Below are 17,646 nucleotides of genomic sequence, written 5' to 3'. Positions count from 1 at the left end.
AGCGCATCACTCAGCAGCTCAGCGGCATGCCTGAGGTGTTTGCACAGCACGACCTGGATTTTGGCCGGACGGACCAGGTGCGACATCATATAAAACTTTCGGATGGCACGCCTTTCAAACTACGTGCCCGGCCAATCCACCCACGGGACATTGAGGCTGTCCGGAAGCACATTCAGGAACTCCTTGATGCAGGAGTTATTAGAGAGTCAGAGTCCCCATTTGCGTCACCCATAGTGGTAGTCCGGAAAAAGAACGGCCAAGTCCGGTTGTGCATCGATTATAGGCGTCTAAACCTTCAGACTATAAAAGATGCGTACAGCCTTCCGAAGCTAGAGGACACATTCTCAGCCCTCAATGGTTCACAGTGGTTCTCTGTTCTTGATCTAAAATCAGGGTACTACCAGATCGAGGTCGAAGAAGCAGACAAACCGAAGACGGCCTTTGTGTGCCCTCTCGGCTTCTGGGAGTTCAACAGAATGCCTCAGGGTGTAACGAACGCCCCCAGCACGTTCCAGCGGTTAATGGAGCGGTGCATGGGGGATATGCATTTGAAGGATGCATTGGTCTTTCTTGATGACGTGATAGTATTCTCCCGAACCCTTGAGGAACACGAAGAAAGACTCATGAAAGTGCTCACTCGTCTAAAAGAGTTTGGGTTAAAGCTGTCACCAGAGAAATGTGTCTTCTTCCAGACTTCAGTCCGTTATCTGGGACATGTGGTCTCCAGAAATGGAGTTCGGACTGACCCTGAGAAGATTTCGGCCCTTAAAACATGGCCTGTCCCACAGACCCTGCGAGAGTTAAAGTCGTTCCTTGGTTTTGCTGGGTATTATAGAAGGTTCGTTAAGGGGTATTCCAGCATTGTGAAACCTCTCCACAACTTAACTTCGGGGTACCCACCTAGCCACAAGAAATCAAAAGTAAACGCAAGACAAAGTGCACATCAGTACCATGACCCAAAAGACCCTTTCGGAGGTCGCTGGACGCCAGCTTGCCAGGAAGCCTTCGAGTCAGTCATCCAAAGTCTCACCACTGCCCCTGTACTTGCCTTCGCTGACCCCCAGAAACCCTATATACTGCACACCGACGCCAGTACCACCGGGCTTGGTGCTGTATTGTATCAGGAGCAAGAGGGACAACTTAGAGTCATAGGCTATGCAAGTAGAGGGCTGTCACGGAGCGAAAATCGCTATCCAGCGCACAAGTTGGAGTTTCTGGCGCTCAAGTGGTCAGTTACAGAAAAGTTCAGCGACTATCTCTACGGCAACCACTTCACTGTTGTAACGGATAGTAATCCGCTGACTTACATTCTGACTTCAGCAAAACTTGACGCAACTAGCTATAGGTGGCTAGCAGCACTGTCCACATTCTCTTTCAAACTCCTCTATCGTCCAGGGAAGCAGAATGGAGATGCGGATGGATTATCACGCAGACCACACGGAGGGCTAGCGGACGACCTGAAATCACAAAAAGAGATTGAACGCATACAACAGTTCACTCAAGATCACCTTTGTGATCCAGACAACATCAATGCTGTAAATCAGTCTGTGGTGAAAGCAATCTGTGAGAGGCAGTTCACCTACAGCGTCAGTCCTGACAATGAAAGAGAGGCAGATGCAGATTGTGTTGCCTTGGTGGAGGTGCTTGCTGTGTCTCCTAGTGCTGTACCTGATAGCTATGGGCAAGAGGAACAGTTTGGAGGTCTGCCAACCATTCCCCATCTAACTGAGGCAGAGCTGGCAGACGAGCAAAGAGCCGATCAGTGTATAAAGCATGTTATTTCTCAGATCGAATATGGGGACACACCACCTCCAACCGTGCGCACACAGCTCCCTGAGCTTCCACTGCTCCTCCGAGAGCTTAACCGTCTTGAGCTCCGCAACAATGTCTTGTACCGGCGACGCCAAGAGGGGTCCCAGAAAACCTACCAGCTTGTACTTCCAGCTGAGCTTCGCAACACAGTTCTCACCAGCCTGCATGACCATATGGGTCACATGGGAGTCGACCGTACACTGGACCTTGTAAGGTCAAGATTTTATTGGCCAAGGATGGCTTTGGACGTGGAAAGGAAAGTGAAGACGTGTGGCAGGTGCGTGCGGAGGAAGGCACGGCCTGAAAGAGCGGCCCCCTTGGTCAACATTAATACGACACGACCTCTTGAACTCTTGTGCATGGACTTCTTGTCCCTGGAAGCTGACAGGAGTGGAACCAAAGATATATTGGTGATCACGGACCACTTCACTAAATTTGCAGTTGCTATCCCAACACCTAATCAAAAGGCCCGCACAGTGGCAAGGTGTCTGTGGGAGAACTTTATGGTACACTATGGCATCCCAGAAAAATTGCATAGTGACCAGGGTCCAGATTTCGAGTCCCGCACAATCAAGGAGCTCTGTCAGGTGGCTGGTATCCACAAGGTGAGGACAACCCCATACCATCCTAGGGGCAATCCTGTGGAACGATTTAATCGTACCTTGCTTGATATGTTGGGAACTCTCCGTGATCAAGATAAGTCCTGTTGGCGTGACCATGTAAGACCCCTGGTCCACGCTTATAACTGCACCAGGAATGAGGTGACTGGTTTCTCCCCGTACGAACTGATGTTCGGACGCCAACCTCGGTTGCCAGTTGACCTTGCATTCAACCTGCCAGTGCAAGAGGAACAACACTCATCTCACTCTGAATATGTGCAAAAACTCAAGTCACGTCTCAAAGAAAGCTACAAGTTAGCTATGGACAAGGCTGCAAAGATGGCTCACAAGAACAAAATGAGGTTTGACAGACATGTAACTGCATCAGACTTGGAAGCTGGAGATCGGGTATTGGTCAGGAATGTCCGTATCCGGGGCAAACATAAGATTTCAGACAAGTGGGAACACACTGTGCATGTAGTGGTGAGAAGGGCAGGCAACCTCCCAGTATATACAGTTAAACCTGAAAACAAAGATGGTCCCCTAAGAACACTACACCGGGATCTGTTGCTACCATGTGGCTACCTACCTGTGGAGGAAAGCAGTGAGCATGTACAGAAGCCAGTGTCACGCAGGCCAAGAACCCGTGCAAATCCAGCGCTAGAGGAAGAGAACTCCTCAGACGAAGAAGATGATTTGCTCATTCCTGTTTGGTTGAGTTCCCCTGTCCACACAGTGAGTGAGAGTCCTGTAAATGTTCCTGATATTGACAACCCACCTGTTTTTGACAGCCAATCTGATTTTGGCAACATACCTGATATGCCTAACAGTACTACAGATGATACTGAGTACTTATCTACCAATGGAGTCACACCGACCGAACAAGTGGATGAAATAACCTTAACTGAAACTGACTCACCTGTTGATGACCCAGACGTCCAAGAAAGGCAACTTCCATTTCAGGAGGCTTGCACCAGAGGTGCGAATTCTGAGGAGAGAGTGGAGGAGATAGTCCCAGTGGATACAAGGGAAAACATGGATACAAATGATTCTGTAAGGAGATCTGAGAGAAACCGTCGTCCGCCACGACGGCTTGACTATACGGAGCTAGGCAATCCTCTGATCACTGCAGCAAAATCATTCTTGCAAGGACTGTCTTCAGCTTGGGCCGATGTCATCAGTGATGGTGAAGAGCCTGCTTCGCCCTCTTCCTTGACCCGTCAAATAATCATCATTTAACCGTCTACCATGCACAGGGACGTGCATGAGTTCAGGAGGGGAGGGTGTAGCCCAGATGAAAAATATCATACTTATTCTCTTTATATTAACTGTCCACATCAACAAGCGTCGTATTTCCTATGACCATTGAATGCACCTCTCAGTTCACCCCACGTGAGGGCACCTAGCTCAGCAACCAATCAGAGCCTACCCAGGCCGCATTGACCCTGTCAGCCAGGAAGTGAGGTGGAGGTGCATGGTGTCCCGGGTTTTTCTTATCTCAGCAAGAGGAGTGGAGGCATCTGCTACTCAAACCGAGAAATCCACGGACAAAAGAGAGGAAAACTCAGGATTGAGAGGAAGGAAAACCAGCCTACTTACCTGCTGGAAGTCCGGAGTCGAGTGGCTGGATGAAGGAGAGAGGCAACGTCGGTAAGACGAGTGTTATTCTGATGGAAAAAACTTGTAGAGACTTACCGTCGCGATCATGCTAATGCTAGCTCGGTGTCTCACAGGCTAACCACTCACCTTTCATCCGGAGAGCTGCTGCAATTCCAACGCCAGTGTGTGTTGGGCTTTTGTGAAACAGAGCAACGGTGAGCAACATGTTCTTAGCTGCTCTAAAGCTAATTTTTGTCAGTTCACTGTGAGTTTAAAGTAATCTAGAGGGTAATTTTTAGTGCATTTCTCTCTCACGAATAGGCCTATAGCGTGGAGAAATTAAGCACACTGCTTTAATGCCTCTGAACTGAACTCATATGTATATTTTGTTGCTTATTTGCACATAGTTCTGAATTTGTTATGGTGTATTGTATTTTGAGTGTCAATGGTTACTTACCATAAGTATTGTTTAATTAATGTTTACATGAATAGAGAAATATTTGAGCAACTTAGATGTTTAGTTCTCATATTTGATATGCTTGAAAATTGAATGTTGTACAACAGAACTGTGAGATTTGATAAGATTTAAGATGTTGATGCAATGAATATGAGGTGATGCAATATTTTGATTTTGTATTTTAACCTTAAACAATGCATCTGAAACAGACTGATTAGAATGTACATTTTATGACCTGGATTATAGGTCAGGTTTTTTGGAGAGGACGGAAAAGTCCAAGGACCAGGACGATATTCTGGTTGTGATAGATGGCGAGCCAACCACTTTGAGGACGATCTACCCCAAAGAAGATACACACCACACACTCATACATTCCAGTTACACTCACAAGGACCTTTGAAGTTGGCTATCGCCAGCTTAACTCTAAATTCTTAAAGGGCCCCAACGAGTACTTTTATTTTGTTGAGTGTGCACACTATTTATTTTATTTTATTTTATACTTTATCTGTACAAATTGGACAAATACCAGTTATACTTTGTAACAATACAAGAGTGGCTACTCAAAAGTTAACATTGTGTCCAGGTCATTATTGCTGCTCAATACTTCGGCTCCATACGAATTTGGTGTCTTCTGATTCTGGCCAGGGTCTTATTACGAGCCCAAGTAATTATTGCGCTGTAATTCACCTTTATACCTTAAAGTTGGTTACATTGTACATGTCTCATTGGGGAGTTGACACATGGCGAAAGCCGTGTGGTGAGAGGAGTGTCATTTTTTAATTTGTAGATGTTGTGAGGTGCCATGACGAGAAGGAGTGACTCAGAGGATCGTCCACAAGATGGAAGCTGAGGCCTGTAGAGAGTCGTCAGGAGGATCACCTTCAGCACAGAGAGCTGTGTTACTGGGCTTCCAAAGGATTGTCACGAGGAGATTTTGAACAGCAAATCTTAAATAAGATGAAAGAGTTTTGACGTTGAGGAAGACAACTAAGGTGTACGACGTGCTCTGCTTTAAAATCTTGAGCAGCATTGGAAAATGGAACCTGAGGGAGCGTGCCAAGCTCCAAAAGTGACAGCGCAGAGGAGGTCCAGCGATGGACTTGTGGTTCTGTGAACAGCACAAATGCTAGGTGACTGTAAAATAACTAACAGCACTTTTTCCACAAGTGAAGCCAGTAACTTACTATCCTAAAAGATTAGCTTTAGTTGCTCGTGCTTTACCTCCATGCGTGAGATCAGTATGTGCAGCAGCTTAAGCTGTACAATGTTTCAGGAAATAGTTTATTTCACCTTTTGACACTGTTAGCTCCACACGAGGTAGATGTTTACTACTGCAGACTAAACTTACATTTCTGTCACCTACAAGACTCTTGTCTTTAATGTTACTGTTACTCTCACAACCATACATATTACCATAAAGTGGTGCACAATTCTGAATCTGTTAAACCCTTTTTGCCAACGAAGGAAGAGGGCACTTCTCATGAGTGTAGAGAGCGTGAGGAGAAGAAGTGTAAGCCGAAGGATGACTGAACAGATGTGCCACTCGTTGAGGGAAAGGTTTGGTTTGTTGATGATTTGAGTTTTACAATAGCAGAGGGACAGACTAGAACAGGTTTTACTGTAGTAGACAGTGAGAAAGTTATCTGTGCAGGACAACTAGCATGTTTCATATTTACTTGAGCAGTAGAGATGCTAGCTTTAACGGAAGCATGTACAGCTGCAGAGAGACAATATACACTGATAGCCAGTATGTATTTGCTACTGTACATTTCTTTGTAGTGCAGTGAGTGAGACGAGGTGTGACAACCTCTGCAGGGAAACCTGTAGAACACGCCAAACTCTTGCAAAATCTGCTGGAGGCAGTGTTATTAACCAGTGGAATTGCCGTTTGCGAATGTGCAGCACACATGTGAGGGAAAGATCCTGTCATGGTCCCGGGCCATGTGGGCCCGGTATTCTCAGTTTTTGTATGTTTTGTATTTCATCCCCTAGTCATGCCTTGGTTCCTAGGTTCTTCTGTTAAGATGTTCCTTATTTGGTTACCTCCTGTGTGCCCCTGTGTAACTGTGAGCCCTCGTGTTTTATTCCATGTCTTCCTCAGCCCGTTATGTCTGTGTTTTCCCCGTGCTCTCTCTCCTCCTGTTTGAACCTCTGTACTTCCTGTTTGACTCGTCAGTGTTTGACCCGTCAGTGTTATGTTCACCCCGCCCTGTCTCGTTATGGTTATCTGTGTCAGCTGTGTTCCCCGTGTGTTCCCCGTGTGTTCCCACTTTCCTCGTTAACCCTCTGTGTATTTCTGTCTGCGTCTCCCTCTGTTCGGCGTCGCGTTCTCCCTCATGTTGTGTGGATCTTCCTGTGTCTACCTGCGAGTGTTAGTTTACTTTTCCCCAGTTTAGTTTTGTATTTCCTGTGTTCTGCCGTGCCAGCATTAAAGCTGTGTTTCTCGAGTTCATCCCCGTGTCTGTGAGTTTTGCATTTGGGTCCTCATCCTGCCTGCCACACAGCGATCCATGACAGATCCAGTTACATTAGGGAAAGTTTTTGCAGATAAGATCACAAAAGAGGCAGCTGTAGTTAAACATGGTGTTCACATTTTAGCAGTGCAACATCAACAGACATATAGGGCCACTCACCTACTGCAGGAAAACAGTTGTGACTTACAGAAGGAGCGAGCTTGCAGGATGGTGTTTATTATCTGTGTGATAAACCAATATTGCCTAATAATTTGTATAAGACTGCTGCTATTTTGAGCCATGGGCTATACTATGTCCCAACAGGAGGGAGATGAGCAGTAGTTTATACTCACTCTAGGATTATTACCGTATTTCCCGGACTACAAAGCGCACCTGAATATTAGCCGCACAAGCTAAAATCAGGGGAAAATCCTGTTTTGTACATACAGTAGCTGCACCTGACTAAAAGCCGCAGGTGTTTCAATGTTGACTTATCATATGTAAGAGAATATGCACAAAGCGAATTGTCAGGAAAGAGATGGCTGTTTGGAGACACACCCCTTTTATTAATATTTTGAAAAACAAGTTATGGGTACATATTTGCACAACTTTTTTGGTATATGTACAAGTAGCGGTAATTACAAGTACAAAACATGTACTGTGCTTCATAAATGAGTAACAAATGTAGTACATAACAATAACCTACAGCACACCAGAAAAATAGATTCGGACTACCTTTTAGGCTCAAGTGCAGTGACACGGCTTTAACAAGAAGAAAAGTCAGTCATTCACCACCATCTTCCTGCGCACTAAAACCACCAAAGTCCTCTTCTCCAGTGTTGGAAACGAACAGGCTCAGGATGGCTTCGTCATCCACTCTCAGCTTCTCTCCTTCGTTGTCAGTGTCAGAGTCGAACACCCTCAGAAGGGCCGTGGCGGTGTCCTCCTCTCCATCATGCAGCAGTCCAGCCCTTCGAAATCCGTTGGTGATCATGGATGTTTTCACACTTTTCCACGCTGTCAAATTCCACCGGTGGAGTTGAGCATAACTTGCTTTTCGCAAGTTTATTGCCGCTTGTCATCCACGCCTCCGGCTGAACGTGTAGCGCTACTTTGAAGTTTGTTTTTCGCGCTACTTGTACGGCACTATGTTGCCTGGCGGATGGACACGTGACCAACATACCACTCTTGAACTGTTTTATTTTATCTGTTTTATTTTATCTGTTTATTACCGTCTCTGTGATCTGTGCCTATAAAAAATGCCAAGCCACTGTGCATGGTGTGAGTTGTTCTCAGCAGCTCACCCGTGTACACGTTTAGCAAAGAAAGTAACTTTGTCTCATTGTGTCTTTATTTCTCCTGGGTTTTTTGCAGAGTTTTCTCCCAACAAATACATTTATTAATATATGAGGTTCCATTCAGTTCAAGGAATTAAATTTTAGTGTGGCTGCAACTTACTCCTTAAGTTAAAAATTATGCTGTATATTGTAGTTTATATGTTATACTACTTTCACAGTGAATCACATTTTATAGTAATACACTCTGAATGAGGATTTAAGTAATTACTCTTAGATCTACAGTAGAAAACAACAGAAATCCGGATGGTGTAATAGTATAATCTCAGTAACATCACCAATTGTTACATTTGCTGTATTTTACAGCTGTTTCCATGAGTACGGTGAGTTACCGTAAAAATAATGTAATCTCATGGAATTTTCCCACAATTACATGCAAATCACAGTACCAAACTGCAAACATCCTTTAGAGTTTTTTACTGTTGATTTTGCAGTACTAAGCTATGGAAATTACTGCAAAGGCTAACAGTGTAGGAAAGAACAAACGCATAAATAGCATCAGCTGCCATCATTTATCAGGACATGCTAACATCACTGTTCCTCAGCCGACAGTAAAAAGTTTATTAACCTGTTTGCACTGAAACTGTAGAGCACCGCGAGCACAGTTCATCCGATAATATCTCACTAATCTAATGATAACAGCAACATTGTGGTTTTGAAAAATTGCATGAATCGCACACACAGCTGGACTGCATGAGCGTCCACATGTGTGCTCACCATGATCATCCGCGCGATGTCTTTGCAGTCGTCCAGGTTTGCCGTGCGGAGGGAGAAAGCCATGTCAAGTGGATTTGATGAGGTTTTGTTCCAGTCTGTTAGAGGACAGACTGTGAGAAGTAGACAAGCTCGAAATTATTGATACTTCAGTTTGCTTTGCTCCTCTGAGTCCAGTGTGTTACTTCAGTTTCAACAAACAGCAGACATGTCCTGGAACCACTTTGCCCTGCTCCTCCTGCTCTGCAGCTGGACACACTCATGTAGGCTGGAGTGTGTGCCACTGAAAAATCTGATATCGATCCAACACCACGCAAATACAGGACCAGACAGAGAGGTGTGTCATGACTGATAAAGCAAATGCATCATCAGAACACTTTATATAACCTACTTCCATACTACTCTCAGCAGTGTCCCTGAGTGAATTTTAAACTGACTCTGAAAGAATGGAAGAGCAGATCAGAAATATAAAGGGATATTTTAACAAAGGGCATTCACTTGGGGCGTCATGTTATGGAAAATGAATAAATACTGAACCTAATAAAGAATATCTCACTGCTGAGAGTAAACCTGGAACACAAAATAAGGTCAGTTCATTCAGCTGTACAATCTCAATTTTTCAGAAAATCAAATATTATATTTCCCTCTGGTTTTCTTTCTGAAAAGTTTTTTAGCTAATAAATCTAATTAAGCTTCTAAACATTACATATTTTCATCGATTTTTTTCAACAATGCATTTTCTTTTTATTTCCATTTTACATATGATCGAAGACTTTTGAAAATAATAAAAAGGGTAAATTTGCAGGTTCGTTAGAACAAACTGTTGAGTGAATGTCCCACTCTGCATCTGTTGAAAAAAACAAACTATAAAGTGCTAAATAATGTGCCATAGTAAGATAACTGTAATCCCAGAAGCTAAAGTGGTCGTGATGAAGAGTTATATTAACCAGGCTTCAGTGTTTTTTATTACTGATATGAATATAATTTGTTTCCTCTCTGACTCCAGAAGAGAAAGAAGTTTATTTGAAATGTTAGACATATGTTGAATACAAAAACAAATCAAAAGATCCAGGAGGAAATGTAGCTTCACATATAAGTCAAACAGAATAAATTCACTGACGTGTGCTGGTCAATATTCATCTGATGTGTTGCCTTGTTTTTGTTAGCTTAATACACATCTGTTGAACTCATCCACAAACAAATGTTTGAAATTTCGCTGATTCTTTGGTATCCATCCAAAATTCGACAGTCCAGTCAAGACTGGCAGCCCAAAGTCCAGCTTGTTATTAACTCCTTTCAGTCTAAGGAACTGGAGACCAAAGGTAGTGACCGCTGTCACAGTTCCAGGTGATCCAGAGGTCATTATAATTCAGAGAAACTGGTCAAGCAAATAACCTGTTATATCAGTTAATACAAATACACAGTACACAGCAGTACGGTGGGAATTTTTATCTCTGCTTTGAAAGTCAAAATAATAACCAGTCAAAGATCCCTCTTTTTTTAAAAACAAACAACCAAAGTTTGACACACAAGTTTAGATAAAGAAGCATCATTATATGAAAAAATAAAATAAAATTTTAGTCTAACAGTGATTTTAGTGAAACGGGTTTGTTTCATGGACATGGACTTTGACCACCAAACATTGAGCCACTCTACCATGATAACAAGTGCTGACATCTCCTGACTAGAGGTGCAAAATATTTTTTTTTCAATTTTTGTAACTTTATGTAGCCAAAGGACTTAACCCATCTACTTTATTTACCATCAGAGTGCAAATTAAACAGTTCTTTACGTGGTGAGGAGGATGAACTTGTTTCAAGAATTTAACATGTTTAAAGTTTTACTGCTGCCAATGCTGAAAGTGTCACTGGCTCATCACGCTGTGTGCTATCCGCCTAGCTGAACTGGTTTAAAAGTAGCATGGCAACTGCTTATTTATAGGAACTACAATTCATAACATAGTATCAAAACAAAAACTGTAGAAATTGGATTTTGTGTTGTCATCTTCAGTGCAGGGGGATGAGTACAACACATTCTCTCAGGTCTCCGTCTTAAAAACTTTTCTCCCGTCACCACTGAGCAGACGTTTCCTCACAGACTCATTGGAGGACTTCTTCTGTGCTTTTGGTTGAGGATTCCTTGTCATGCTAAAATTACTCCTCAGTGGCGCTTGAGCAACCTGGGCCTTGGTGTCACTGAGATGTTGTTCTGCTGTGTTGTTAAAATTACTTAAAAGTTAGACAGCTCTTCCCTGCTCCGGGTTTTATCACCTTCCTCAGGTAGCCATCCTCCTCTCAGTCTTAGAGTTACATTTACAATGGACCTGTGTTGGATATTATAGTCACTGAGACAGTGACCATCCGTCAGCTCCCTGCCTTGAAAAATAATTCTCTGTTGATCTGAAACAGACATAAACTAAAAGTTAAAATCAGGCACCAAAAGTCAAGAAAGGCTAATAATTTCTAAAAACTGAAAATACTTTTTCATTTACAATTTGTAAAAAAACATCAAAAAAACCAAACAAAAAACATCTACTTGCAATTATGTGACCTGTGTATTTGGTGTTCGCCCAGAGGCCTGTACTACGAAGCAGGATTTCATCTTATCCACGTAACTTTCTATTCTATAAAGCTCAGTCGCTTCTCGGATTGCCATGGTAACCATGGTTACCATGCTAGGGTCTTGCTGTGAATGGTTAGATCAGCAGGTATGAAATCACTGCCCGGTGACCAATCAGATCTCTGGAAAACTCCATCACCATTCCTGGAAGATCTCTTTTTTTCTATCAGATATCCTGAGTTGATTCAGCTCAGGATATCTGATGAATACTGAGGATTTATAAGGAAAGAGAAAATGTAATGACTTTAGTCTCTACTGATTTCACCTAAAAAACCTGCAAATGATCCTTAAAGTACTGCCACATGTTAAATGACAATATTGTGGGGTCTGTTGATAATTATATTCAAAGTTATATATAATGGATGTGACTTAAGTATCATATCTCAGCTCAAGAATGATCAAGAATATGAAGTTTGTTCATAACAACTTGCATATGTAATTCCTGAAATATATAAATACGCCTGTATAGACCTGCGTGCTGTAAAGAACAAGAAATTCATAACAGGTTATTTATTTTAATACAGGAAAATCCGAAATATAAATATATCTCAACGACCTGTCCTTCTTCAACACTGGGGTAGATTGCTGAGCTTGCAACTAAACGCACAACGTAAACCTACTGAACCACTGAACCGTGCAAACTGATTAGAGCAGACTGTGTGAAAGCAGGGCGCTTTTGCATAAAAAAAAAATATCATGTAACACCTGAAGGAGTGAGTGGATAGCAGTTTTTCTAACACTATGTGTAAGGCAGTAATCTGTAACTGTTGAATGACCGTTTTAATTACAATCATGCAGTGTATTAGTAGCGATTTCAGGCCTACCGGGGGGGACTCCTTCTTTCTCCTTTATTCGAAGCTTTAAACTCTCAACAGTATCATCGCACTCCACTTCAAGCTCAAATCTCAATCCCTTTTCCGTTATGACCGTAAGCGTGAGCGGCATTTTCGCGACACTTCTTTCAGACCTTGTACTTTAAGTTTCCAATAATGGAAACTATCGTTCGAGTGGCCCTGTGTACAAAATTTGACGCGCTTCTTCTTCTTCTGTTTTTTTTTTAAAAGAAAAATTTATATGAATTACATCCTCATTATTTTCTTAATCATGAAGTATTTTGATATTTCTCTTTAATGTTGTTTCCCATCCTCTTTTTTCTTTATCATAAAGGTTGTCTGTACTATCCACCTTTGCAAATGATTTTGCTAATAATTCAGATTTATTTATCTAATTTTTATCATTATCTATTATTGCTGGGAAGTAATAATCTTTTGAATTACCAGACTTAGGTTTAATTGTACACTGAACCCTGTCTAATGGTGTATTTTTACCCAGTAATTCACAGTATTTTCTCCAATAAAGATTTTTACTGTCTTTATAACCCTTCGAACCTCTGCTTGTTTCCATATTTTCTGTATATATTTTTATGTTTTGAAAACCTAATTGCGTTGTTTTATTGCTAATGTACTTTCTGCTTTCCACCTTGGTACTTTCCTCACAAACCACCTCACAGACACCTCAGTTAGAGCCAAGCCTGACTCTCCATCTTCATCACCACCACCATGTAGACTCAAAGGGGTCCTGTCCTAAATCCTATCACCGCTCATAATCTGTCTGCCATGATGGGTCATCATACATTAATTTCTCTGTCTCAATAAATAATGTTTAAGTGACCTCTCCTTATTGCCAATGGACAGATGCAGGGATATTAATCGTCACACACTTGTGCAGTAAAGAGAATGAATGTTGTAGACAGAATAAGACAGCTGATCAAGCTGTTTCACTAACTCATCTAAACTAAGCATTTTGTAGAGGATTAAGCAGCCTTGGCATTTGTTTGACTTGAAATGGCAACTGTAATCTCAACATTTTGACAGCTTGTTTTGAAACTATAGAGTGGAAAGTTGAGATTTTGTGTTACAATGCAAAGCATAAAAGTAAAAACTAGTGAGAAGTAAAGTAGTGAAGTAACTGTACTTCATTTCTTTTTTATTTCTGACAGCTGCTAAATGTGGAAGACAGTATCTGAATTATGTGTCTTATTGGTAACTTAATACAAAAAACCTCATCAGGAGAAATGTATACAATTCGCTTTATTTTATGATGTTACACACTGGAACATCCACTGCTTGTAAATTACATGTAGCTGCAAAAATATAACTGCAACTAAATTAGAAAACCAATTTAATGCCATTTATAAAATAAACACATATCTGAACTATATTCATTTAAAAAGGCGTGCTGCACTTTTAGCTTATATGCACAGACCTTCAGACAGTTATCCTTGTAACGCTGAGGTAGGCGCTTCAAGTTGTTAGGTTTTACAAAGAGGCCACTGAGTGGTGCTCCATTCCTGCAGTGCGCAGGCTGACCTCATGGCTGCAAAGGTCACAAGGTCATGATGGATGGGTTAAAGTTGAGCCAGGTGCTTCAGCGCCTCCCCCTCGCAGCGCATGCAGTGGTAACCCATGGTAGCAGTAACATCGAAGCTGCCCTGGCTGAGGTAAAAGTCCACAGATGGTTTGTTCCAGTTCAGGACGGTGAAGTTGAGCTGGTGGCAACCAGCAGCCAGAGCCAGCTACACGAGAGCAAAAACAAGAAGGAAGACAGGAATGACTGCTGTAGATGTAGCATGGAAGCTGTTTCTGCATGCTGCCTCTGAGACACTGTTCAGCATATTTTCCTGCAAATATTGAAAACAGGAAAATGCTCAAGGTTTACCTTCTCCATTAGTCACATGTTTCACTCACCTGTGCCACCTTGCTCATTAGTGCTTTACCGACACCTTTCCCTGAAAGACAGATCATGTGCATTACTTGAGATTTCCTGCAAATATAAGGACACAGTGATGATGAGACATCTTCTCAGAGGCTGTACTGTACCTCTGAACTCAGGCATCACATACAGGTCCTCCATATAAATGGCTCTGCCTGACCAGGAGCTGTAAGCATAGAAATAAAGTGCATAGCCGATTTTCGTGTACCCTGAAAGAAGAAAAATATCTACTGGTAAAAACAGTCGACATTTAGAAGAAGCTAAACCGTGTCTGTATTCATAAAATTTGTATATTTCTTTTGTCGTTCCTTCCAACTGAGTGAATGACTCTGAACATTTATCAGAGTGATTATTAACAGCATAATGCTTTACATTACACTGTAAACACATAACTATGTATCATTTCCTTTACATCAGTGAAAAAAATGATACAAATTTTGGTGCTGCTTACAGTTAATGTGCAGCAAACTTTATAAATAAAACCTCACATTTTTAACCTTTTGTTAAAAATCTGCCCTGTTCTTTTGTTTCTCCTGCTCGCCCACTCTGTCGGTTATTTTCACTTACTTTAAGGGTTTTGTCACATATGGGTTCATATGTTTTTTTAAACACTCAACCATCAGTTCTAAGTTTGTTACAGCTGTTAGACAGTAGATCGCAACAGTGTGTGAGAAAACTGGGCGTAACATGATCACCTTCTTTGGTTTTGTGCTGTTCTGGCACCTCAGCGATGATCCCATGAAAGAACGGGTTCTTGGAAAAGCCATCCTGCTCCAAGTCTGAAAAGAAATTATAGATACTGTTACACGGTGTTTTCACAAGGGGAAATTCAGTTTACATTTAACAGTTTGAGGCTTTTTATCAAAATGTAATCTTAGCTAAGAGAGAGCTTTAAAACCAGTTCTTGACCTTTTGTTGGAAAATACAGTGCAATGGTTTTTCCTCAAAGGTCCATAATTTCCTAGCAGCAATTTCCTAATGTTGTAAACCTGCTCAACATTTGGCAATAAACCCCTTTCTGATTCTGATTCTGATTCTAATTCCTAATTTTAGAATGAAGCTTCCTGGGAAAACCTGTTACCTGGTGGTAGAAACAAATGGCTCACAGACAAATACTTTATTATAGTGTGAAAAATCTACTGGGCTTACACAAATATAACTAAACAACTAAATTTGGGGTAGCTGTTGCTCAGGCGGTAGAACAGGTCATGTACTCATTGGAAGGTTGATGGTTCGATCCCTGACTTTCCCTAGTCTGCATGCCAAAAATCCTTGGGCAAGACACTAACCCCAAATTGCTCTCCGATGCATCCATCGGAGTATGCATGTGTGTGAATGTTAGTTAGAAAGCACTAAATAAAAATGTGCTTGTGTGTATGGGTGATTGCACAATTTGTACAAAGCGCTTTGAGTGCTCATAAGAGTATAAAAGCGTTATATAAGAACCAGTCCATTTACCATAAACACCAAACTATATTTGATCCAGATACTTTTTGGTTAGAAGTGTGTTTTATCTGGACGTGCATTCCCACTTCAGCTCCTGGCAGAAACTCCAGCTGTGGTCGAAGCCCACATTGCTACAAGATGCACATGACTATAGAGGAGGTCAGCAGAGAGGTACAAGTGTCTACAGCCATCTGTAAAACACGGTATAGGCTCTGTCATGTTTCAGAGCTGCCTTTCAGCCAGTGTGGTGTTGGATATCCTGTCAAAATGAAGAAATTATGAATGCAGAAATGTGCCACCAGAATTTGATCAACCATTCAACACAATCTGGAAAGTTTCTGATTAGCAACACTTTCGTCTTTTATCTTTCATCAAGCACTGCCAGTCATGGACTGAAGCAGCTGCATCTGCATTTAAAAAAATGTCAGTTGAATGTGTACGTGTCTTAGCTCAGTTTATTTTACAGCTGCAGACATTAAAATTTAGTTTCTGTGTTTCACTGACGAGATTTTATAAGATCTCATTTTCCCAAAGTCAAGAATAAACTGTCAAAGGAGCTTGCAAAGAAAAGCGTCTGGACTTCTTTAAGTTGCTTGAAGACGTTTCACCTCTCATCCGAGAAGCTTCTTCAGTTCTAAGGTCAAATGGTGGAGAGTCCCCCCCCCCCACAGAGGGATAAAGGACCCCTGATGATCCTCTAATCGCCTGAGCCAAGGTGTGAAACTGGGTGTGGGCTCCAATCAGCCAGAGTTTCGGGTGAGTTCATTGTGAAACCTGGCCCCACCTTATCATGCAAATTCCTGAGATCAGATGGCCCAGGGTGTGAGTGGGCGTTAAGGCGTCTGGGAAGGGATCTCAAAACTGGATTATAGATGGCAGAGAGTTGGTGTCGTAAACCCCCGCCTCTGTTCAAAGATGGTCGCTCACAGTGGACATAGATGGCTTCTTTCACTCCTCTTTCAAACCATCTGTCCTCTCTGTCCAAAATGTGAACATTGGCATCCTCGAAAGAGTGTCCTTTATCCTTAAGATGCAGATGGACAGCTGAGTCTTGTCCTGTGGAGGTGGCTCTTCTGTGTTGTGCCATGCGCTTGTGAAGTGGCTGTTTGGTCTCTCCAATGTAGAGGTCTGGGCATTCCTCGCTGCAGGAATGCCCAGACCTCTGACTACGATGACCTGGATGACTGAGAACCTTCACAGACATAAAGAATAAACTGTGCACCTCCAAAAATATCACCTTGGATTTAATCGTTTTATAAATATTATAAAAAAAATACCCTGAAAGTCAAGGCAGAGAACTTGACTACATACAGTACCTTTCTGGGTGACTTTCACGTGGTCTGACACTTTCTCATATTCTGCCAGCTCCTGGAGAAAAACAAACAAAGCATGAGCTCATCGTTCATAACGAGCTCTCTAACATTTATTAGCCTGTTTGCACTGAAACTAAAGAGCAAAGCGAGCACATTGCATCTGAACCATGTAATAATGACAGCAGCAGCAGAGAGGTTGATGGATGTCAGCCTGACGGTCGATGCATGTCACTAAATGTCTTACACACACAGCTGGACTGCGCGCGCACGTTTCCGCTCACCATGATCATGCGCGCGATGTCCTTGCAGTCGTCCAGGTTGGCTGCACGGATTGAGAAGTCCATGCTGCGTAGATGTGGTGATGAGGTCGTGATCGCAGAGCTGGACAGCCGCGTTTCCTTCCAACTTCTTCTTCTTCTTTGGGATTTAAAAGCAGCTGGCATCCGTCTCCATTGCATTACCGCCCCCTGTCACATGTACTACTCTGTCTTTGCCAGTTTTTTCTTT

The 17,646-nt window shown here is 42.3% G+C and overlaps 1 protein-coding gene across 1 annotated transcript; it reads right to left on the bottom strand.

The window, feature by feature from the left end:
• Positions 1-13,680: 13,680 nt before the first annotated feature.
• Positions 13,681-17,572, bottom strand: LOC146674935 (thialysine N-epsilon-acetyltransferase-like). The gene is made up of 6 exons (XM_085399137.1): positions 17,421-17,572; positions 17,143-17,194; positions 15,076-15,159; positions 14,488-14,589; positions 14,356-14,396; positions 13,681-14,183 (listed from the first exon to the last, which is right to left on the bottom strand). Exons 1-6 carry the CDS (start codon positions 17,481-17,483, stop codon positions 14,016-14,018), a joined length of 510 nt encoding a protein of 169 aa, XP_085255263.1. The 5' UTR covers positions 17,484-17,572; the 3' UTR covers positions 13,681-14,015.
• Positions 17,573-17,646: the final 74 nt, after the last annotated feature.

Source organism: Rhamphochromis longiceps, linkage group LG3, assembly GCF_057381845.1.
Source record: "Rhamphochromis longiceps isolate RC_006_pf linkage group LG3, R_longiceps_female_GT1.1, whole genome shotgun sequence".
NCBI classification, from domain to species: Eukaryota; Metazoa; Chordata; class Actinopteri; order Cichliformes; family Cichlidae; genus Rhamphochromis; species Rhamphochromis longiceps.
The sequence above is the reverse complement of the archived record's forward strand: the minus strand, read 5'-3'. Positions and strand labels throughout refer to the sequence as shown.